A 25,055-nucleotide genomic window follows, 5' to 3' on the forward strand; every position below is an offset into this window, starting at 1 on the left:
CCACATCAATAAGAACAGAATAACCTGCTGCTAGCCTGTTAATTTGAAATCACTTTCAACTTGAGCAAAATAAATGGGGAATCCAATAAATGTTTTTGTTTACGGCATACAAGGCCAGGTAAGAAAGGTTACAGAGAGGACAATGGTATTTAAAAAAAAAAAAAGTGTCCTTGTTCTTCAGCAAAGCAACAAATCAAAAATCCTTTTCAGCATCCTTTAATGAGATGCAGATGTTTATCTAGCCTCTGCAGTGAGGGTATATGTTGCCTTCCCAGACTGCTTTCATGCTGGTGAACATACCCTCTCTTTTTGTTGAAAAACTCCTGGGACTTTTTTGGGTTACTTTCTAATTCCTTTGCTCTATTTCACCTTGAAGTACTTTGTTTCCAGATTTCCTTGGGAGATTTATTGATGCAGTCTTCTTGGTGTACTACCTGCCCAACCCTGGTGTGGGATAGCAAATAGTACTTTCGGTGGCTTGGTACTGAATAAATGCCAAAATCCTACAGAAAGTAACTCTTTCCTATCAAGCAGGTTGTGTTCCAGTTGGGTGCAATATTTCACATGTGCTGAGTGTTATACTTCATAAAAAAGGTACGTCTTACAGCAGGTGCTCAGCAATTCAATCAGTCCGTTAATGGCTCTTGAGACTAGACCCAAGGATTATAAAATTATTTTGGAGTGATAAAGGGCTTGAGAGTGAGTGGCCCTGGTTCTGAGTCTGAAGGACACCGTTATCAGAGCTGGGAAGTGGAAAACTGCAGGTAGCGGATGCTGGGATTTGAGTACCTTTACTTGCATCCTTGCAACAGACTTCCTGGATGACCCAAAGCAAGAATTATTTCCTATGATTCAGTGTCATCTGTAGAAGTGCCTGTAATATGTACTTGCAGGAGCACGGTAAAAGTGCCATCATTATTTTTGAATGCTTCTAGTTGCTTCAATAAACAGTGTTACAGGCATATAAACACTAAGTTTTGTGGCAGGTGAGTTGACCATGCACTAAGAAATCTCAGATCCTGTTCTTTATGTCCTGTTTCATTCCACATCATAACTAACACAATGTCCTCTGGCTTTTTAAAGCTTTGGCAACATTTATAAAGTAAAACACTTGTCACAAGAAGCTCAACACCAGCTCTCTCCATGTACAAATAAGGTGTTGATTTATAGCAGTCCAAGGATCTAAGCTTCTAGATAGTGATGACTAGGTGCTTTCCTATGCTTAGGTATGCCCTTGTGCAGGACCTGTATGGCTATTGTTCTAAGCTGAACAGTGTGTACATTTATCAAAGGTAAATTTTTACATGATGTTTTATCTTTGCCCCTAGCCAGCTAAATGGCTGTCTTGTACCACTCACAAATGCCAGTTAGCTGCATTTAAAAAAGAGGCCAATTGTAAGGAGGTGTTTGGGGGAATAAATGGTAAAATGCCCACTTTATTTAATCTTTTTCCTACTTGGGTACTGTTATTCTCCATTAATCTGATGACAATGCACATAAGGGTTAGAATCATGTTTATTTTCTTCTCCAAGGTGTTTATAATATAACATTATAAGAAGTAACTAATTGGTTTGTATTAATATCTGTTCCTGATTTAACCATTTCTTTAATACATTCTTCCAAATTGAAGGGCATGTGTTGAAGTTTTAAATCTAATGGCACAGAGACTTTCAAATACTCCCAATTAATATTAAATCCACACTGAGGTTCCAACCTGATACAGTTTTGTTTGTTTCTAACAAAATATTGCAATACAAGCTGCGTCAATCATTCCAATACTGATTTTTCTATTTTGCATTTAAGATTTAAAAAAAAAAATCCTATTCTAATTCTTTATTTTGTTCCCAGAGTACCGGATAGAAAAGAAACTTGTTAATGGGCAACTAAAATCCAGAAAAAAATACATGTAGAAAAGTATTTTACATGAGGGATAAAAAATGCATGTTTGGCATATAGGAGATAATATTTGCATTAGCTTTAAGAGAAAGGTTAGCCATGATAGCACAACGCCTGTTTTTTCATTACTGTGAAAGCGGATCGGATTTCTATTTAAAAATGCCTTGATGCTATCTGCAACACAGCAACAAAGCAACAAAAAGACACAATATAGCCTAATTTTAAATGTCATTGCCTGAGGGATGACATCTTGCTTCTTTCCAAATCTATTAAAATATTGCAGAGCGCTTAACAGAAATACAAAGGACATTAAAAACTATGTTTTTGGTGCTCTTTATGCCATTAATGTATGTCATTGTACTCAGATATAAAACAGACTAATTGGTGCTATTAAGGCCTGGCAGCTGTTTTCAGTGCTTACAGTTCTGCAAACATAACTGTGCCCAAGTTAGGTGTGGGAGACAGAAGGGCTTCCTAACACCTGTAAGTGATCTTTTCATTCTCAAGGGACCACAAGATTAACTTCATCACTGGCTCTGACTGCAGCAGGATTATTCAGTTATTCTTCAGGTTTGGTTATTCACTGACCTAAAATGTCAGTGCTGCCGTAGTAATTCTACTACAAGTTGTTGGCAGTGATAAAAGTACAAGAACGTAATGCCATCCGTGCTTCTGTGACAACACAGAAACTTTTACAAGCCATTTGTGTGTGACACCCTGCCTTTAGTAAAGGAAGTTATTAAGAATTTTTGCTACTACTTTTTGCCAGGTTAAAATTTAACTTTCAGTCTACTTGCTGTATCATAGAATCATTAGGGTTGGAAAAGACCTCTAAGATCATCTGGTCCAACCATCACCCTACTACCACTGTCATTCACTTAACCATGTCCCTAAGCACCAGGTCCAACCTTTCCTTAAACACCCTGAGGGACGGTGACTCCACCACCTCCCTGGACAACCTATTCCAATGCCTGACTGCTCTTTCTGAGAAGAAATATGTCTTACATAGAGTTGGTCAAAACAAAACCAAAGCAAAAATTGAAATTTCTTTCTGAAGCTATATGAAATTTGATTGTTCAGAGTTTTTCTTTAAAAATACTCTCCCTCTCTCCCCCTCTAATCATCCAGTTAAAAGGGTGAGGTCGTTTCAGCAATTAGAATTCCAACTAATACGATTCTACGATAAATTCTGGAAGGGTGAAGAAGGCCTTTTGCACTCCCATGGGGATTACATTCCCCTGCCTTAGTGACAACAGCAAATGTTTACCATGGCCCAGTGCGAATGTGAGGAGTGTTCCTCGGGTTGTCGCTTCCTCTCCCGGACTTTTTGCCCACGCAGCGACAGAGGTGTGACTGCCACCTCAGGTGGGGAGTCACCTCTCCCATGACAAGGCGTCAGCCTCTGTATGAGGAACGTCGGCGGTCGAGTTCCACGCCACCATGAGTCGGCACCAGCTGCAGGATGACCCTACCGTAAAACTAAGGACTCTGTGAAAAGTTTGCGCTCGGAACACGCGCGTTCATGATTTTGAGACTGAACTTATTCAGTAACCTGAGCTGCTAAGGTACAGAACACCGCGCGGCTGGTTGGTGACAGGCTTTCTCGTTGTGCTGAGGGGAGCGGCGGTTGGGCGGGCCGTTGGGTTGGGGGCGGTGCGCGGCGGCGGCCGTTGATGTCACCGCTGCCCTGGGCGCTGCGGCGGTTGCTGCCGGGGCCGCCCCTCCGCGCCCGGCGGCGGCAGCGCCGAGGGCATGCGGCTGCCTCCTCCTCCTCTTCCCCGCTGCCGCCGCCGCCGCCGTTCCTCGGCGGCCGGGCATGGTGGCGTCTGAGGCGGCCGGTGCGTGCGTGAGGCCCCGCGGGGCGCACGCCCTTTGTCCGCGGCGGGAGCATGTGGGTGAACCCCGAGGAGGTGCTGCTGGCGAACGCGCTGTGGGTGACGGAGCGGGCCAACCCCTACTTCATCCTCCAGAGGAGGAAGGGGCACGGCGGCGATGGAGGCGGCGGGGGACTGGCGGGTAAGGCTGGGGGGAGGGCAGGGCAGGGCCGCCCGCGGAGACGGGTCCGCCTCGGCTGGGGTCCCCCGGGGGCGGCTGTGCGACGTGGGGACCCTCAGGAGGTGCTGGGGGGCGAGCTGCCTTCGCGACCCGGGGCTGCGGGCTGGCAGCGCCCCGCACGGCCCCCCCGGCGGCCTCCGAGCTGTGCCGGCGGCCCTTAGGCCTCCTGCGGCGTCCCTCAGCTCCGAGGGGATGCCCTGAGGCTTTCCTTAGGGTTTATGGGCTTAGAGCTGCTGCGAAGGCGTTGTGCGGGTGGTCAGCGCGGTCCATGCCCTGGTACGTGAGGGTGCGACTTGCTGAGGTTCTTGGTGGATTTTGTGCTCGAACCTGTAACGCATGCTCCTTAAAATGAGACCGAGCTGTAATTCATAGGTACATGCTACCAGAACACATTTGCTTTGGCTTCTCTCTGTTCTTCAGGATGCCCTTGTAAAGCCTGTTCCACGAACGCTTTGTTTTCAGCCTCTGTCAACTGGAAACAGTTTTGTAGGTGTCTGGGTTGAACATATGTTGGTCTCCTGACAACTGCATACATGACAACTGCATGCACCCAGTATTGTAGACCTTTAATCATTTTCAGGTAATGCGTATACGTTTTTATAAAACTTGAGAGATGGAACCCAATGGTGTTACCATTGGTCCTTCTTGACTTGGTAGGAAATGCTCAGGCTCATTCTCTGAAAACTGGTTTCTTCCTTCCCCACTTGCATTGAAAACAGTTACTTAGGCTAATCAAAGTAAGCACATGGACTGCATCGATGTTTGGTTCAAGGTTCTGGGTGTATTTACCAGAAGATTAACTGTTTCTTCAACCTCTGAATACTCTATGGACCTGCAAACAGTTTACAATCTAAACTAATGCGCCACTCCAAAGTGTTTTTTCATGTAGGCCCTTGAGATCTTCAGTGTTAAAGGTTAATCAAGCCCACCTTGTGTAGAAAGTGACCAGCAGTTGTTTTGTGTTGGCTGTAGATTACTGTTGTTTTCCTGTAATTTTTTTTTTAATCTTCGCAATTACGGGCAGTGTTGACAAATCCACTTAAAATATTTCTTGCCTCAAAACTTTACCCTTGCTGTGTTTACTGAGGAATTGTTCGCAGACACTCCTTCCTTGGATTACCCACTGGCCTCCAAGGTCTTTTTTTTCTGTTTTAGTGGTTTGAGTAGGCACTCCTGTACTTCTCTGACTTTGTCACCTCTGAATTAGAGATTGTTTGAGAAACCCAGACAATCTTCCAAACACTTAAGTTCCTGGGAAGCATTTTGAGAATTTTATTTTCTCTTCAACTTATTTGCAGAGTGCGTGTATATCAAGGCCTTCTTGCAGCAGTACATGTAGTGCGATAGATGATACCACTGTACAGACAGAGATCACTTTGAAGATTTTCTCCTTTGAGTGAGAACAAGATTCATAAATGCATGCTCCTTGTTTTGTGAAGCTCAAATAAGCCGACAGCATTTAGCAGCAGTTCAGAATATAGAAACAGTTCTATCTTTGTTTCTGCACTTTTTCCCCCTTGATATTTTGGTTTTTGTCCACCGCATCTGTTATTTTAGCATGTGAATGCTCTCTGTGTAGTGAATATTGATTTAGAATGCACAAGTTCTAAGCATAGTTTGAGAATTGCTTTTCATGTAGCTTTTATTAGCGTCTATCTGCATGGAATTGCAGCTGCGGTGGGATTGAGGTAATGGCAACAAGTAGCTAAATAATTTCTATGGATTTTGTTTGCTTGTTTTATATGATGCCTGAGGGGAAGAGCTGGAGCTTTTTTTAGTATGTTGCCAGAACCATAGCTAAACAAGCACCCAGCACTAACGGGTAGGAGTTATCAGCGCTGGCAGTATCAAAAGCCTCTATGGGGCCTTGTCAGACCTCGCCATGTTAGTGCATGGGTTTGTGATGCAGTGGTGGACAAAAGGTGGGTGAAGAAGAAAGAAAGGGCTGTAGAATAGCCAGACTACTCCCAGCTTAGTAGGCACAGTATGAAGAGGAACTTATGGTTAGTTGTTTTCCCTGGAAATACCAATCCTGGAATTTTGTGCTGGTTGCTCTAATGACTGTGGTTGGCCCATTGAGGGCCAGTGCAGGCAAAGAAAGCCAGTGGCCCACTCTTGATAGGCAGAACTGGCTAAAGGCAAAGTGTAGGGGAGCCTAACTGATCCTGAAAGTTCAAAACAACAACAAACCCTGCTGAAACAGTTAATGGGGTATGTAGTTTCTAATAATGATAGCATTTAGGGTCACACTGTGGGAAATTCTGTAGATAATGATACAGCTCTAGTGATGGATTTTTGAGGTTATCAAGTCTATGTTAGAGAAATGGGAAAAAAAGGACCTTTTCATTTTTTTCCTTAATTTTCCATTCCGTAGTGATACGGTGCTGAAATTTGCTCAGATAATAGCCTAAAAAGGTATCCACCCATGAATGTTGTGTAAAATTTGGCTCATTGCTCTGTGGGAAACAAGATCACGTGTCCCTGAATTTGATTAAAAATATTATATGTAAGATTTTCATTGTGGTTGAGAGCGGTCTGAATTTGTGTATTCAAGAGAAGATGCAGGTACAGCTGTCACCTTTTTTTTTTTCCTTGTAATCTAAGTTCTGCTGACTTGTGCTCCCTCATTATTGACTAAAGGCATTTGTCTTAAATTGTAGAATGATAATTGACTTTCAAATTGATGAGAATGTGGGCTCGATGACATGAGATGGCTTCGCTATGTAACTTAAACCATGGTTCAGCAACGAGAAGCATTGATTTTCTGGCATTTCCTTCAAGTCCAGGGTTGCTGTGAAACTAGCCAGTAGGCAGACTGAGCTGGACTAAGTGTAACACCCTTCTCTCCATCTGTCTGACTTCAAAGAACGTAAATTGGGGCTGCACTGCGGTGCCATTGTGTAGGTAAGGCTGAAGGAAGAGGTGGAGTGCTTTCCAAGGTGGCTGGGAATGGGGGGGAAGCCAGTACAGACTTCTTGAGACTGTGCTGTGGTTGGATGCTGTGACTGCAAAAATGTGTTTGAAGGCTGCCAGGTCTCAGTGTTACCCCTCCTCCTGTGCAGGGAGATTACCATCACCAGAGCTAAGTCCAGAGGAACGCATCTTTCAGGTCTTTTCACACACTGTAGTCTAAAAACAAGTAGTTTATATAGCCTGGGGGGTGGGTGAAAGTAATTCGTATGACTTTGAAGAAGAGCAGTACTCACATTACCTGTTCTTCTGGATCCACTCTGAGTGCAGCAATCCTTTGCTGGAAAGGTAGTATCCGTCACTCAGGGATACGTGGGGAGATCTCAGCCCTTTCTGCACAGATTCTTTCTTCTTGGCCTCAATTTACATAAACCAGTAGAACAGAGAAAGCCATCTTACTTCAACACTCATCTGGACGTTAGAAGCATTTTCTGCACTTATTTTAATATTGGATTGTAGCATGTTAGAAGCATGATGATCATCTTGTTCTGTGTCAGGGCAGTGCCTAATTAGTGAGTCTGAAGAAGTCATCTCTGCTAACAAAATGTCTGAATAGTCAGTCTGCTTAAGAGCTACAGCTTTTTTACTAAGCTGTGTTAAGCCATTTTAGACTGAATTAGGGCCTGGACGCTTTTAAATGATTGTGTACATGTCAGCATGCCTTAAGTGAAGGGCTGGTTAGGTTTTGTTTTAATTTTTTGATCTAAGAACTATGGGAAAGACTTGTAAATCGGTTTTAATTTTTATTTCCTTTTTTCATTGCTGTTCTGCAAACTTGCATTATCTTGCATGCTGCATTAATCTTCCAGGACAAGACTGAAAAATGTACTTCCCTACTTTAAAAATATTTGATGGTTGATGAGCGCTCTCCATCATGAAATTGTTTCGTGCCTTGCAAGTAGTTCCTTTATCTTGCTTCTGGGTGATGCTCACTTAAGAGTTTCCCTGTCGGTCAACAAAAGGAAGACGAAAAATTCTTTTGTTTCCTCTTTCGAGTTTTCTCAAAGGTGCCAGCTGTTTTTAAGCCTCTCTTCTTCATAACTATTTTACTTCCTGATGGTCAGCTACCTTCCCCGTGCAGGCACGTGGTTTGGCCTGTGTGAAATATTTCCCTATCGAGAGGATCTAGCATGTTGTAGGGCAGCCTGTATCAGCTGGGCAGAACGTGAAGCCACCTCCCTCCCATCGTTTGGGCATTGTGCACTGTATGACCATGCTACTGTCGTGGATGTAAGGGTCTTGAACAGGTCATAAACTTTATGAATAACTAAAAGGCTCATTTTTTTGTACATTAAGTGCATGTTGCGTACTGATACAACAAACAGGTTAAAAATTCCTCTATCTGCTTTCTGCTATCATGTGGTAATGCTTGCAGAAGGCTTTTATTTGGGAACAGCATTGCAAGGAATTAGTGCAACTAATAATTGACAGCAAAGCAATGTGTTCACAGCTTACAGGAAGAGACTGAGGGTGTGGTATGGTGCTGTGTGCTTTTTGCATGTGTACGTTTCTGTGTGAAATGGACATGAAATTCTCATTAATTTTCTTTAACATCTAGTTACTGTAAAATCCCTTTGAATCCAAAGGCAAATAAATTGTTCGTCTTAGTTTGCAAGAACTGTTTTTAGGAATGAATTATTTTGCAGATACGGCATTTATGCTTACAGCTGGGACAGTGCATGTGTGAGAGATTCAGTACAAGTTTGTAAGTCTGTGAGATGTTGCCAAAGATGATTCAAATGCTTAAGCAGAAGAGAGCAGATGGAAATTTGCTGACTGCTGGTGGTAAAAGAAATTGATGAAGCACTATCTTTCTCACCAGCTATTTTTGCAGAATGGGTTATCGTATAATTTCCTTGTTGGAAAGTCAGAAAGGAGAGGTTCTGAGCTCAGCTGACTAGCACAAGGCATCAACGTTGAATCTGATGTAATTTTTAATCCTGTGCAGTTTTCTAAGTCAGTTTTCTAAGAGAGTTGCACCCTCGCCAGACATGGCAATTAGTAGCTCAAATTTGGAAAAGAAATTCTATCATGCTCTCAGCCTTCCAACTCAGAGGTTTGAGGAAGGAATTACTTTAAAAATCGTTTATGCCTGACATTAGAAAAGCTTTTGACCAGCGTATCATCTGTGTGATGAGAAGACGGTACGTGCTGTAACAAACATGTTGCTTACTGTCCTCATTGACTCAAGCAGTTAGGATTTTACATGTCAAACTTGATACAATTCAGTAGAAAATATGCTTTCTGATGCTTGAAATGGCTATCAAAATACACACAATTAGCATCACTTATGTAGGTGGTCAGCCTGTCCATTAGCTTTCCATGTCTGTTTGGCTCTGTCATCTAGTGTTGCATCAAATCTCCTCTCCCACTGTTGAGGTTTCTTACAAGGATTTGCCATGGGTATATCTGCTTCTTCACACTGGCAGATTTCCACTTCAAGGAATCCAGATGTCAAAGAGCTGAACTCCTTTTGGTTCTCTGGATTGACTCACTGGGCTTTCTGCTGAATCCCCAGGCGTTTTCACAGGTGCTTAATTGGAAGGTGTCTCATTTCCTGTCTAATGCTTCCGTTGATCTCCCGTTCTTACAGATGATGCGCTCTTTGCACAGATACAGCGCCTGGGATGAAAATTCTTGGTGTTCCTTGGTGCTTGTGCAGCTCAGGTTTCTGTACCAAAATGCTTCTTGGCCCAAGACTTTCCCTGATGTCACTTCATCTTTTACACTTTGAGTGATGTGTCACATTACTCCATTAGGCCATCAAGGCCTCTGAGCTGTAACTTGCCATTTTTGCCTTCTGACATCATGTTTTTTTCTTGACAAACAAAGTCAGTAATGTTTTCTGGACCTGCTGTTTCTCCTGAGATCTGTTTGTGTGAAACCCTGTTGGAAATGTCACACAGGACCTCAATGTAATAAGCAATGTCTAGGTCTTTTGGTAAATTTTCTGCATTATACCAAAGTTTGTATTGTTTAGATGCAGAATCTATATGCATGTATTTGCTATATGCAGAATCTGCTCAGCTTTCTATGTTCTTGATGCTTGCAGCCTCTACTTTTTTCAGTCCTTCATAACATCACACTGTAGGATAGCTTTGACTTGTAATAGGCAGGGGTTGTTGCTGTCACTGACTTTGCTATAGTATAAAGATACAAGGTATGTAAAGGCCTTTAAGCATCCCATTGATGTTTTCTCCAGCTTTCTGATTACCTGTCATACTTCTGATGTCTGGTCAATGTTGACATTCAATAAACTACACTTGCATTTGGCTTTCAAATCTGGTGCTGAGGTGGGTTTAGATTCTGGAGCGCTTCTTAGAAATCTTCTGTCTGTTACTTTCATTTCAAAATAAAGGTTGTAAGTATTTCTAGATGTCACAATTACTCTATTTTTTTTCTGAAGTTTTTCCAAAGTTCCTATATAGAGGTCTGCACCACAACAGCAGCCTTAATTTAAGCTTATTAAAATCAAGTTCTTAAAATTATTTTGGTTCTTTTCTCGTGGGTACTCAGAGCAGTTAGGTCTTGTTTTTTACTTTTGGCAAAACTTGTTTCTCTTTAGATTTAACATGTATTTGGTCATGCTTGTTTCAGGATTGTTCCTTAGTTCAAGGTGAGTTTACTGCGCGCACATAAGTTGTTGATTTATACCATTGATTTTGTTGGCTAGATTCAGTTTACAATGTTTTTTCTTCTTAGTTTGACAGTATTTATTTGCTTGTACTTAGTTGATTTGTTCTTGAGGCTTATGTTGGTGGAGATGCAGTTGATTTAAGTTTTGCTGTCGGGTGAAATCTGTTTAATTTGCTTATGCTACTCAGAGAGTGGGGTGCTATGTAAGAGCTAGTTTTTAGTGGAATTCAATGACTTCTGTGCTGTTTTGGTCAATGGTTGTTGGTCATGCTTTTCCTAAGTTATTTTTGTTTATTTTGCTTATTAAAACAAATTCATAAGGAGTAAATTTTGTTATTTTGTTAATCATACCTTGAAAGCAATTGTTGAATCTATCTGTATTCTCAAAGTTTCTCCATCACTTCATAGCCTGGTGTGATTGACAAGTAATAACAAACTTCTTCAGGTGTGTGAGATTTTGTTTTAGTGCAAATGTCAGTTTCCTCAGAGCAGTAAGCCATCACACACCTGAAGCTGTCACGCATGGCCTGTTCCTGCTCATGTCTCTACCCAGCCTGTCTACGCTTGTGCTAGGATTTCCTTTCAGTTCAAATCTAGTGGGTTTGTTTCTGGGAACTTCTTCATTGGATGTATTTTGAGTGAGTTACTGTACTTGGACCTTTCATCGTTTGTAAACTTGGCTTCAGTGTAAATAAAGGCAATTATTTCACTGTGTGTATATGCATCCATATCTATATGTAGCAAATGCATATTCTGTTTTATTTTCTCCGGTGAGGAGAAAAGCAGCCAAGTTCTACAATGCTAAAATATTTTAAACGATGCTTAGTAGATAACAGTGATATATGTAGTTATATCTGAGAATGATTTAGGGTGCTGCAGCTTACTATCCAAATTTACAAAAAATTCTGAAAGCAGAAAGTCGAAAACCCAGTCAAACTTGGATTAGAAGCAAGATTCAGATTTTTGCAGGGATGGTCATCAGTTGTTTAGACACCTTGACAAGTACTGAACTGGGCACCCAATTGCTGATCACTTTAAAATTAAGATAGCTAGAAGAAAATCTGTTGCGATCACAATTGTTAAACTTGAAAGGAGAATGAAAGCTTTATCCTTTGTTACTGTCTTAAACTGCAGTAGTCAAGCTAGATCACCACGTTGGCCCTACCCAAGCTTTTTAAAAAAAGGTGATGTTTTCAGTCTTGTCTCATTTGTGTTCATCATCCTGAAGACAGAAGCAAGTACTGTGTTTGCTGCTTGTCTTGCTAAATGTCACTGGAGTGACAGAACTTCCTCAGTGTCTGTTTCACTGATATTTGAAAACTTCTGTGAAGTTCAGTGGTAGAAGGAAAGAGCAACAAAGGCAGGAGTTGAGGAAAACTTAACGGATCGTAGGCTTTGGTTCCAGAGGAAGAGTGTTTTGGGTATTTTTTGTTATACGTTACATGTTCATATAAAGTCAATGCTATATAACCCATATGGAAGACAGTAGCCAAGTATTTAGGTACTGTTTTGCTTTAGTTTGTATGAATTTTATGCATATAATGCAAAACTGTATAAACCTTCATGAAGTTTCAAGTGTGGTGTTCGCAGTGAAGATATTTGCTTACTTTTGAGGATACTATTACTAGGATGGGAAGCTTAATACTGTAGTTACTTTTGAGTGGTGTATATATAATACTTACTATTCATTTAGTCTATCCCATGAAATGGAATCAAATAGCTTTGTCCCACCCCATTTAACAGGATTTGCCCATAATATTACTTGTGGAGTTCAGATTGTTGCTCTAGGTTGAGTTTCGACTGTCAAGTAATTGGATGACCTCCTCCTATAATAACAAATGAGTGAGCTAATTATGTAAACACGTGGACCGTCTTGAAAGAAAAAAAAATAGAAAAGAAATGATTCATATAGTGCCTAGGCAAAACACAATAGCTTGTACTGTACATCTTAGTTATGTATTGTCATGAGTAATTGTTTTTATAGTCCAGGAAGTAATATTTAAACTTGAGGACGAGTTTTTCTGTTGTCCATGATTTCGATATAAAACTGAATGCTCTGGGTGAAAATATGGCTGACGCAGGGCTGAATTGGGCTTTCCCAGAAATGGTCAGACGTCTACAATCCAAATAGGTCCCTTGGATGTTTCAGGATTATGGCCAGAGCTCATTATGTGTCCATCTGACATTAGTGGAAAGAGAAGGGGTCATCAGCACACAGCAAGTAAGGGAATCATATAAGCGGTATTTCTTTCATTCACCTGGAATGTCACTATGCCTGTTTTGAAAACTTCTTACTAATGACACGTGACTTTGCCAGCTTTCCCACTTGCGGTGTTGAGCTCACATACGAATAGGCTGCTAACATCCGTGGGGCTAACTGAGTAATAACCCATGAGCGTGACTCCGAGAGTCACCGGGTGACCTGTAAGAAGTCTTAGTTCTGTTCTGTACACTTCTGTTTTTCTCTAGGTGCGAAAAAGATGAACGTGTGCTGTTTGTTTAGGTGTTTTAAGAAGTGTTTATTTTTAACAGAAGATGTCTTGAGAGACTGTCAGGCTGTTGATAGTAATGGTTTGTCAGCAGTCTTCTCTTGCAAACGATTTGTGTAAAATTTTCCGTAATAATGATGATGAGTGATGTGATGCTTTTTTTTTTTATTGTTTTAGGCTATGTGGTGGTGTTACTAGCGCAGCAAATAGAGATGCATTAAGTGAAAATGTATCATTTCAGGCTGCTTCCGCAAACAAAGGAAAATAGCCTGGCAAGGTGATAAAATTCAGACCTCTGACAGACTCAGTAAGGGCGACACACAGGATATCTCTGTGAGAAGTCAAATGGCAGCAAATCTGCCTTGATTTCCGCTGTCCCCACCCCTGGCTCAGTCCATGGCAGCTGAAAGGGTACAAAAAGGGGAGCAGGGAATTAGGAAGCAGCTGGTGCTCCTCTGCCCTGCATACATGCTTACTGCTGCGACTGCATAGTTCTTCAACCTCCCATTTTGCCTCCACTGAGACTCCTAAGAGCTATTGACTAACCCCTTTCAAGCATCTTTGCATCTGCTGGATTCTTGGATTTTTTTTTTTACACCGTTTGTGGCTAGTAGTAGTGCAGGGAGAAGGATGTAGCAGCAATGGGGGCAGGGCAGGGCTCAGTTTTGGGAGCCAGGGGATGACACATGCTCATCATCTGGCTAACTGGAGGAGAGGAGGGTGTTTTCCTGGGTGGCAGTAGCAGGCACAGCAGTTGCACCAACTGCAGAGTGACCTCATTCCAGCTCTCGGCAAGATTTGTTGCAGGTTGCCTGTGACACTGAAGAGTGGAGGTGTTGCAGATTTCTGCTGTGCGCTGAAAGCACCTCAAATTTGAGGACTGCAATGTTAAAGCTGAATGGGAAGCGTCACTGTTGGTTATTGTCCTGAGCTTTTTGATAGGTAGTGCTTTCTGGGCAAGAAAGCCACGGCTGCTAGTGATTTTCATGGTCTGAATGGTCACTATATATTGTTGTTCATAAACAGTAGCTAAATTGGTTTTGGTGTTTTAATAAGGTGCAATAGAGGTGATACATAATCTAGGTCTTCACTCTTGAATGTGTAACCTGATTTACTCTGAGAACCTTGTTTTTAGCAGGTAAAATGTGGGGGCACAAACATAATTATTAGATTGGTGTTGGAGGAGTGGTAGAAAGGTGATAAAGACTACTTGATTTGTGTGTTTTATTTAAAATAAAGCATAATTTTTGGTAATACAGGGCTACTGTTTGTCAGGAAGACAATCCTGCTGTAACAGCAGCAAAAAAAATGTTTATGTTTAAGGTGCATAAACTTGCTTTTCCTTTTAATGTAAAAACACCAGTAATTGAAGAAAAAAAAAAAAAACCCTTGCAGATTCTTGTGAGAGGTTTAAAAAAAAAAAAAAAAGGTAATCACTAGTTAAATTTTTAGACATAAAAAGGAGGAGAAACATACCTGCAGCAAATATCTGTGCTATAGTCATCAAGCCCAGCAATATGCAAATATTCAAGCAACTGAAAACACATTGCTGTGTACGGTTTGGGTACCATGATGTAAGAAGGACATAAAACTATTAGAGAACCCCAAAAGGAGAGCTACAAAGATAGTGAAAGCTGTAGAGGAGAAGACATGAGTGGCTGAGGCCCCTTGGTTTGCTCAAACCAGAGCAGAGCAGGCTGAGGGGAGGCCTCATGGCGGCCTGCAGCTCCCTCACGAGGGGAGCGGAGGGGCAGGCGCTGAGCTCTGCTCTCTGGGGACAGCGACAGGACCCAAGGGAACGGCATGGAGCTGGGACAGGGGAGGGTCAGGCTGGGCGTTAGGGAAAGGTTCTGCACCCAGAGGGTGGTCGGGCACTGGGACAGGCTCCCCACGGCAGTGGTCACGGCACTGAGCTGCCGGAGTTCAAGAAGCATTTGGACAGTGCTCTCATACACAGGGTCTGACTTTTGGGTGGTCCTGTGTAGAGCCAGGGGTTGGACTCAACGTTCCCTGTGGGTCCCTTCCAGTTCAGGATGTTCTGTGATTCATTGTGACTTAGGCAGCTGTTTGTGTTCATATACTATAAAGTGTGTGTGTTTTCCACGGTGGTGGTTTACCAAGTTTCTACTGCAGAACATCCATTGATTTCATGACAGTTTACTGGTAATTTGTAAGCAGTCTGGACTGTAAGCTGTCTGGGATGTTGGTTCCCAAAGAGAGGAGAGTGCAGTGCAGTGGTGCTTGGAAGAGTCTGTCTGAATCAATTGTGCTGGTCTTGAAATGAAGGTAACTTACCTTTCTGGGAAATAGTTTGGTCAGATAGGAATCGTTTGGCTTAAAGGGGTCCATGTTATACAGGAGGTCAGGCTTCATGTGGTAATAAATGCTTCTAGTGAAAAACACTTCAAAAAGTGGTTGCCTGTGTAAGGATACAAGCACAATAAGTCATAACGTAATGCAGAATACGGACAACTAATCTCTGCACTTTGAGGTGGAGTTATAATCCTTGCACAGCTCAAGACTAAATGTGAGGTACAGTGGTCAGATAAATAAAATATGGTACAATTTCTTCCTTCGGAGTAAGTTGCATGGGGTAACCAAACCACTTTTCAGTAACACCCTCTAGTGCATTGTATGTCCTTCCAGTAACGTGACGCAAGAGTAATTGCCCAGGCTTCCTAGCCAGTTGTGGCTTCCCTGGTTTCAGATGTTACATGTCACTGCTTCATGTTTTACAGAAAAGGAAGAAAATATTGAGTGGTCTTCTGGTCTTTTGTGGAGAGTACAAGTATGCAAAAGACAAAGCTGATTTTATTCAAAAAGCTCTACCAAACAAAATGAAGACATTATCCCTCCCTTTTCTTCCCCCTTCTGCCCCCATGTCTAGGTATAGCTACTCTAGAAATGCGGCATGTGTGATGGGACTGTTGCTCGATATAAGGTTACTTGTGCTTGAGTGCCTTCAGGATCGGGGCTGTCACCAGTCAGTCAGGCGCTAATCCCACAAACTTTAACATGGGCTTTAGATCATTGCTGATGAAACTGCTTGCTTGAACAAGGGCTTGCAGGTTCAATACTATTACATTGGAAATTCCTTCCCTTATTTCACTGTAGTCAGAAACCTGATGAAACCATGGGGAAAAACCTTGCAATCAGTGTAGTCACATGATGTGATGCCTGCATAATTCACTGGCTCATGCCCAAGGACCAGTCTAATCTAAAGAATATGATTCTTTGTTGCTTGTTTCATTTTTATGTGAACTTCCAGTTATTAATCATATTTCAAAAGGTACTTTCTGTATGGAGAGTTACTGAGCAATATTAAAATAAATTCATATTCTTTTTATTATAATGATGATCACTTCAAGTAGAAATTCCTCTGATTATTTGAACTGCTGTTTCTTTTAGTTTGGTTGTGTCATGTGTCTGCCTTGAAAACAAACAAAAACCTGTCCTACAGTGCAAAGTGGAACAGTTCCTGAAGGAAAACAATCAGGGATAATTGTATAATGACAACAATAAATATTAATTGACTTTAATATATAAGAATGCATAAATTATTTTGAAGTATCACATGTATCATCTATCAAAATAACTATTTTATTATGCAAGTAAGGTTTTACTGATAAACTGTTGCAATTGACTTGGTAAGCTAGACTTCGAATTTTCCACAGGGTCTTTTGGAGTTCAGGGAATTTTCTTCCTTTAACCGTACCTCAGGGATATTTCTACAGCCTGTTTCTGTTCCTGAAAAGGGACTGGGCAACTCTTACATATTGCAGCCTTTTTGTAACGCATAACATCTCTCTGTTTCAGTGCTGCCTAGCCCTATTTTTGTTCGTATGGCTCTCTCCACCTTTCCTGAATACGTAGCTCTACCTCACATGGTTTCTGTTTGGTGGGGCAGGGGAGTGTTCCTGTCCTTCTATCTCCAGTAATGAGGGAGGAGGAGACAGGATGGGGCACTTCTTTTAACTTGTTGTTGCTGCGCAACAGTAGGTTTATTCTAGCTCTAACCTCGGCTTTGTATCCCAGTTTTTACAACCGTAGCACCCCAAGAGATCTAGCGATGGAATCAGTAGGGCCACCCTCAGACCAACTTGTTTGGAAATACACTACAAGGAAAGAAACAACCATATTTTTAAAGATCACAGTGACTTAATAGTGTATCTGTACCTCAGAGAAGATTACATTTGGCCAGCAGACAACTTTATGTAGATACTTCATCATGCTTTTTGTGTGTTCAGTACCGTCAGTAGACACGTGAAGCTGCAAAGCGTGAAGAATCTTTGGCACAAGTCCTGCTATGAGTTTGCAGCAAACCCAGCGGATACATTCAGTGTAGTGTCTGGCTTGGTCTGCGATCCAGTTGAGAAATGCTCTTAAGTTCACTAGTAGCTTTAAGCATTTGAGATATTTGCTTGTGATTGAAAGTGTGTATGCACGTGCTTTCTGGAGCAGAGCCATACTATGTCTGTGAAGGCTGAATGGAGAGGGTGAATGTAACAAAAAATTGCGAAATGCTGGAAGGTGAAAGAAATGTTTTAACCTGCTTCGGTCTGCTGAGTTTGAAAGGAGTCAAGATGCAACTAGGAGGGCTGGTGGCAGATTGATCAAAGGCAGCTTGTCAGTGTACACCAGTAATCAAAAGACATGAGAGATACAATAGTAACAACAAAGCTAGCTTGAGTAATGAACACTGGGATATTTTACGTTAATGTGTTGTATTCATATCCTGTAACCAGCACACAACTTTCTAGTATTGCTTGCTAATGACCAATAGCACGTCCAGGCTTGTTTCTCATTATTACAGAATTTGTGAATTAAAACGTGGTGAGCATCAGTGCATCGGGCAGGAATAGGTTATAGTTGATCTGGCCTGTGAAGATCAATGTATAAGCTTCATTGTCCTAAACAAATAAAAAACATAAAATGGGGGAATCCAAGGTCACTAATAGGTGGGGTATTTCCAAATGTCAGTTGCAGTTCTAATTTTTTGGATTTGCTAAAATGGAAAATAGGTAGTGCTTTTATATATTTATAATGCATAAAACAAAACTGAAAGAAGAATAGCTAGGGAAGCAGTCTTCTATTCCAGTCATGACAATACAGAATGGGGAACTAGTACAACTATGATGGGAAAAGATGAAAGCAGTTGAAATGAAAAGAGGATTTGAGCATCAATGTTTTAAAATGATTTTGGTATGTGCAGTTTATTTCAGCTATTGAAAATATTTTCTGCCCTAATAAATACTTGCAGAAAAAAATCGTTGAAAGTTCATCCATCTGTTTTTAAGATGTGAATTTGCTGAGAATTTACAACCCACATCTCTGCAGGGAGGATGAAAATTCTATGTGGAGGTGAAAAGGGAGAAATCTTTTGCATCTTTCAAGAATAAATAGGGCATCTGGTGGGAGAGGGTTTTGGTGGGGTTAGAATTAAGTTTTGTATGTGATTTCTTATTAAAATACCATTTAGAATTTGCAGAAATATAGTCAGGAGTTATTGGTAGCTCTCGGTATGCAACTGTTGATTGTCCCTCACTAGCAAAGAATTTTCAAAGCTACTTTGGGAAAACAGTATGGCTTTGTCTTTCATCGGTATCCTTTCAGCTGAAAACCAGCTTGACTGTTAGGCATTTTGATCCTTTCTACCCTAAAAAAAATCAGACCATTAAATAGCATAATTATCTTTGCTGGAAGTCTTAGTTTTTTCTAGCTGACATCTGAATTTTGAACTCTTCTAGGGTGTATTATCTGGGTTTTTCTTTTCCTTTTTTTTTTTCCCTCTCCAGGGGTCCAAAAGTATATGAAGCAGAAAAGACCTAAATAACTTTTAAATACAGTTTTATAAAACAGCTATCTTTGCTTCAAGTTGTCTGCCATCATGCTAGGATTGATGTATGTTTAGAAGATGAAATCTTGTTGAAACTGAAGATATTTTCTCTGTTGAGTCACTCTTCTTTATAATGTGAGGGAACAAGCATGGGGATGAATACATAGGTCTGCCTTTTGTTGTGAAGCGTGAATCAAGGGGTTAGGAGCATATGAAGCCCCTTCCTTTGGGGTCTCAGGTGATTCATCACTGTGTATTTATCAGAATTTCCCTTTCCGTAGGTCTCCTTGTGGGTACTCTTGATGTCGTGTTGGACTCCAGCGCCAGAGTGGCACCGTATCGAATCCTCTATCAAGCACCAGACTCCCTGGTCTATTGGACTATTGCCTGTGGTAAGGACAAACATAGTGACATGTGGATTTTCATTCTTCCTGGGTACTGTGCCACATAACTAACAGAGCATCCTGCCTGCTGTGCATAGTCATTTTAGGACAAAGAAATAGGTCAGGATGAAAACCTGCTCTAGTGGTTAAATTAAGAAGTTCCAGAGCGTCTAATATTCAGACCTTGATTGCCAGCATGTATGTATCTGTTATGCTCGACGCTAACTGAGGAAAAACAGAAATGGTCATGGAGCAGGGAGAGAGTTCTCTGTTATTTCCCACCCTTCATCTCCCAAATACATTCTCAGGGAAGCAGTCTAGTGTCCATGCCTCCATGCCCATGGCTCAGTCCTGCAGCACTTCTGAAATACAGCGTTCCTGGGTGGTGGGTGTCTCTAAAATGTACAACAGGAGGAGTGCCTGGGCTGTGGCCCCCAAATTAGCTGGGCACCTGGCTTCCCTTGAAATGGAAACTAGGAAGGTAGTAAAAACCCAGCTCTCACCTGAATACTGAATATGGGTATGACATTTCCTGGATCACAGACTCAGTCTCCTTCAGGATAAATACCATCCAGATCCCAGGGATGCTGACCTTCTGGACAGTTAGTTCAGACAGTGTTGTCCTTCTAGTTATGTATTTAATTTCAGCCAGGCAGTAGCTAGATCAGAGTTAAATACGGAAGTGTATATTCTTAGAGGGATGCAAAAACTCTTAAGAGTTTTTGGTAGTTGAGGCTCAAACTTTGACATATCTAACCTTAAGACCATTTCTTCTGTCATTATCATAGCTGGTAAATCAATGTGCTGCCTGACATTCAAAATACTGGTTAATGAGGCCGTAGAGTTCTGGCCTAACACTGACCTCTCCTTTGTGCCTATTCTCTCAATAAAATGTGATGCGGACGTACTCTATGTGACTATTCCTCCAGACAAACCCTCTCTCTTGGGAAAGGAAGAAGAGGAATGGGTGAAGGCTTGCCATAGATCTAATAATGATAGCAGATCAAAGCAGAGTCTGCTCTTGGAAGCATGAGACTCATGTATCTGACAAAGGTGGTATCAGAGCTGTGTCATATTCTGTATCCGATAGGAAATTTTTGAATAGCTTGTCTTAACACAATTATTTCTTGCAACTTTCAATAGTATAAGACCTGGCAGAGGGCATCAATTTAAACAGATGTTTTTCCCTATACACCTACCAGTATCAACTCCGTGATGATTTTAATTTGTATAAAGTAATTTGCCTTTAATGGCAGCTAATAGTAAAAGCAGATATTAATGAAATAGTCTGTTATGAAGGTTGTTTCTGAATCTTCATTTAACTGTTTGCTTTGTACTGTCAGCTACTTTGCTGTGACAGTAAGTGATGAGACATTGCAGTTCAGCTTTCCTTGGATGCCAGTCATGAGAAAGAAGGGTAAAAGTGCTTGCATGTAAGTCTTTTACACTACTTGTGCACAAGCAGAGCTAGTTGCAGATCCATGTGAGATTTCATCTTCCTTTCACCAGAGTATCACTGCACAGCCGTGAGTAAGCACCTCTGTCCCAGAACCTTGAAAGGGAACAACTGAGGACAGAAACTTTCTCACTGTTTGCAGGCTCCCCTCCAAAGAAAATGCGTCACAAAGCTCTCAAAGGAGTTGTTCTTCAAAGGTGTTCATACTGTGCACACATTCAAAAATTAATTTTTGAGATTTTGGAAATAGACCATGTAACTTTTTCTTTAAGCGCATTCGTATGTTTTGTTGCATGACACCTACAGATAATTATTTTATTAACAACGTTTGTCCTCAGGTAACCAGGGGCACAGAATGGAAGGTGGATGAGTTATGGCCCCAGAATAAACAAATGTACCATACATGTGGAAACTTATGCTGCTACTGAACTGCGAGGGATTTTCATTCCTTTTCTGTGACAGATCTTGCAGTTTTGAATGTAGAAATATGGTACTCAGTTAACATTTAAGCTGTTTTTAAAAAACATGCTCTTCAGTTTTGAATCTGAACCCTAACTGAAATTGCTAACCAAGTAGTTAATATATCTGCTTCCATTTTTTGCGGACTGTTTCTTGAATTTTTAATCTTATAATATCAGGCTGGGTGATTGGCTTCATTATTTTTGTTTTGTATTTTTGTAAGACTGCAGTAGCTCAGGCTTATCCCCTGAAGGGAATAGTGTGACTCTTAATGGGAGATAAAATTTTACAGAGCAAATCATTTATCTCTGCAGCCTTGAAGCTGAGCGGCCCAGCGTTGCCTAAGGCTCTGCACTGTGATTATTTTATGAACTCACAACTACAGCAATTCCTTCTGAACTGATCAAGGGTTGTTACCATTATACAGGGTATTAAGGGATTTTGTTGAATTTACCTATGCGAGTGATTTGTTCTACATTGTGTAACTGTCCCTCCCTGTTCCCTAGGGGTAGACTGCCATTTATTTGGTACTTGTAATCTCTTATTTTTACGGAGATTTGTCCTATTCTCCTATGCCTTCCACAAAGCAATAATCTCTGCCTTCAGTGAGTAGCTGTACAGAATGACTGGAACAAATGTGATTGCTTCCTGGTTCATTCATGCTGCATGACATATGATCTTGTTCTGTACAAGACTCTTCTGGGCGAAAAATAATTCAAGGGGTTTTGTTTGCTCTAAAGTGACTTAAAGTTATGTTTGGAACCTAGATTTATTTATAGTTCATTTTGGATAGGGATAGGAATTTGCTTTGGTATTAACTCTATGTATGTAGGCTGTATGAGAATGCAAGCTGGTTAGATCTGAGGCTTTGTAGCTCTGTAAGTGGGCTTGTTTACAGCACCTCTTCCAGTGCAGTGTGATGTTGAACATGTCTGCTACAGGTTACAGTTCTGTCTGTTGAACTAGACTGGAAAGATAATATGAAAGATGTTATTGGTGACTTTGCAAGAACAGTTTAAGGCATATAAATTTTGTAACGGTCTAGAAATTCAAAATGTTGTACGTGATCAGCCTTGTATATTTTAATAGCCTTTCTGTGCTACGTCCCCATTCCAAATCTGAGAGCCCTTAATTTCAGGGAAAGAGTGATGGTATATACGTATACCCTGTTTGGAAACAAACAACTCTTTAGTTCCAATTCCAACTGTAAAATCAGTCATCCTTACTATGGCTTTGTGTGTTTCAGGTGTAGAATCATTGCCGTAGGTTTTTCACGGTAGTGGTATTTTATGTGCATTTCCATACAAGTTTCTAAATTCGTATTCCATATGTGAAAAAAAGAACATGGATTATTTTAAAGCACCAATCTTGAAATTGTATTATATGCATTGGAAAAGGTTTTGAGAAAAGCCCCCGTGTTCTGGTTAACAAAGAGTTATGAGTTTTACAGTGCATATACATATATACACGCACATATATATATATGCGTATTGTCTCTGTATATTGAGCTTTAAATGTTTTCTCCTCCCGCTCTGCACAAAGTGAGGTTTCTGCCATTCCATTCCTGAGCCTGCTGTTACTGGCAAGAACAATTTTAGGCTCCCCGAAGTGTTACAGTTTCTCTTGTAGTGCCTTCTGTAAATTGCAGCAGTTCAGGTTGACTAATAAGCATTTCAGGTAAGTATGTACTTGGGAGAGAAGACTGGACATAACATGTTAATTTTCTTCTCAGTCCTGAACACAGTCATGTTCCCTCTGTACCTTCGTATCTTAACTTTGAAGGGCTCTATTCCAAAGTAGTTTAACTGTTGAATTTTTTTTCTCTTTTTCTTTCCCTCAGATTTAGAGGTATTGCTTGATTTACCTAAAAGGCCAATGATGGTAAAGTAGTGAATGCTTCTAACATGCTAAGATGGGCAAAGGCTTGCCAGTAGCAGAGTTAATAGACCTATAGTTTAAAATATTGCAGTGAAAATATTTCTTTAATCCTTAGTAAATAAAGCAAGGAAAAGATCTAGACTGTGAGGAGAACTTGGCTAGAAATGTTCTATATCATATCTTGATTTTGGCCTGCTTGCACGATCTGCTGTAGATGAAACTGTCTGGGAGAGTTATGGAGTCAAAAATTGAAATGGAGATGAGAAATGCAGACAATGAGATGGGAGGTTACAGGTTGAGGATGTTAACCATAGCTATTTAATCATAGAATGGTTTGGATTGAAGGGACCTTAAAGGCCACCCAGTTCCAACCCCTGCCATGGGCAGGGACGCCTCCCACCAGACCAGGTTGCTCAAAGCCCCATCCAGCCTGGCCTTGAACACCTCCAGGGATGGGGCATCCACAGCTTCTCTGGGCAGCCTCTGCCAGTGTCTCACTGCCCTCAGAGTAAAGAATTTCTTCTGAATATCTAATCTAAATCTGCCCTCTTCTAGTTTAAAACCATTACTCCTTGTCACTTCACTCCCTGACAAAAAGTCTCTCTCCTGCTTTCCTGTAGGCCCCCTTTAGGTATGGAAAGGCCACTATAAGGTCTCCCCAGAGCCTTCTCATTTGCAGGCTGAACAACCGCAGCTCCCTCAACCTGTCCTCATAGGAGAGGTGCTCCAGCCCCTTGATCATTTTTGTGGCCTTCCTCTGGACTCACCCTCTGATTGTATTCCATAGAAATACTATTTTTTCTTCATTACTTGTTGCTGAGCAACATGGAAAACAATTGTTTTGTATTCAAGAGGATTACATTGAATTCTTCTATACACAGCAGAAACATTTATGTTAAAATAGTATAGTACTAGCGTGGACGATTTGTGCCTGTAGTTAAGTTGGAGAGTTTATCAGCAACAGCTAGTTGTAGTGTCGCCACTCTCTAACGGTTGTTCCATGTGAACAGCTATGCTTTCCTGTATTCTGTAGGTGTTAGGTAGCATGTAGATACATTTACTTGTTAGTTCTGAGTAAAACAGAGACTGTGATTGAACAAAACCGATGAGGTATTGATCTGATTTCCTAGTTGGATTGACATGTTTTTATCAAGCTTCGTATATAGATGTGAACATGTAATGTTTGTTTTTCTGAAAATACTTAAAAGTCCCTATTTTGACACAATTCCCTCAACCTCCTCTTTTGGTGGAGTCTTTTTTTTTTTTTTTTTGAGTGCTTGAATTTATTTTTAATTCGGGATGGTCACAGAGAGATACTGAAGAGCACCAACAACTTCATTCTGCAAGTTGTTGAGAACAGAGGGACAAAATGGAAGTTACATTTATTAAAATCCCATCTCAAGAAAAAAAAGTGAAAATTTGCATGTCTTAGCTCTAGCTCATACCCGAAGCTTTTTCATTCTTCTTCGGAACTACTTTACAGATTACATGTATGTTGCTTCCTCAGTATCAAAGAGATCTCATTTGGCCCCTTTTGGTTTGCTAAGAAAACTTGAAGTTTAGTTTATTCTTTCACTTTGAAAAATAAGCAACCTCTGACAATTCTCCCACCCCTAAAAAGAAATAGCTTTCTTGGAGGTCTTTCAGCACCCTTCTTTTGAGGAAGAGCCATCACAATAGACTTAAAATGGAAAAATAATAGAAAAATGGTCCTTTACAGCGTTGCTCTTGTGATTTCATCATTGGTTTGTAGCTTGTGTTTGTATGTAGTGTTGAGGAATTAAGAACCAATTGTAGAATATACAACAGTTGTTTTTTGTCAGTTCCCAATAGATGTGAGTAATACCTTTGCCAACTCTTCAGTGTGATGCTGCACAGCACAGTGTCATTACTATGTTTGGAATTCTAAATCTAGGATTTTCTTGCTCGTGATACTGACATAGTCAGTTTGTGCTTGTCAGAATATCTTGAAGATTGCCATCTACTTACTATGAAGT

The 25,055-nt window shown here is 41.0% G+C and overlaps 1 protein-coding gene across 2 annotated transcripts in view; it reads left to right on the forward strand.

Annotated features, from left to right (window-relative positions):
• Positions 1 to 3,537: 3,537 nt before the first annotated feature.
• TBC1D9 (TBC1 domain family member 9) overlaps positions 3,538 to 25,055 on the forward strand; it is a 51,563-nt gene continuing 30,045 nt past the window's right edge. The window contains exons 1-2 of one of the 2 annotated variants that reach the window (XM_035552302.2): positions 3,538 to 3,912; positions 19,164 to 19,274. In XM_035552302.2, coding sequence (XP_035408195.1) covers positions 3,786 to 3,912; positions 19,164 to 19,274 — 238 coding nt within the window. In that variant the 5' untranslated portion in view covers positions 3,538 to 3,785. The remainder of the gene's footprint in view (positions 3,913 to 19,163; positions 19,275 to 25,055) is intronic. The other variant, XM_035552297.2, reaches the window with a different exon arrangement.

This window comes from Cygnus atratus, chromosome 4, assembly GCF_013377495.2.
Source record: "Cygnus atratus isolate AKBS03 ecotype Queensland, Australia chromosome 4, CAtr_DNAZoo_HiC_assembly, whole genome shotgun sequence".
Classification (NCBI taxonomy): Eukaryota; Metazoa; Chordata; class Aves; order Anseriformes; family Anatidae; genus Cygnus; species Cygnus atratus.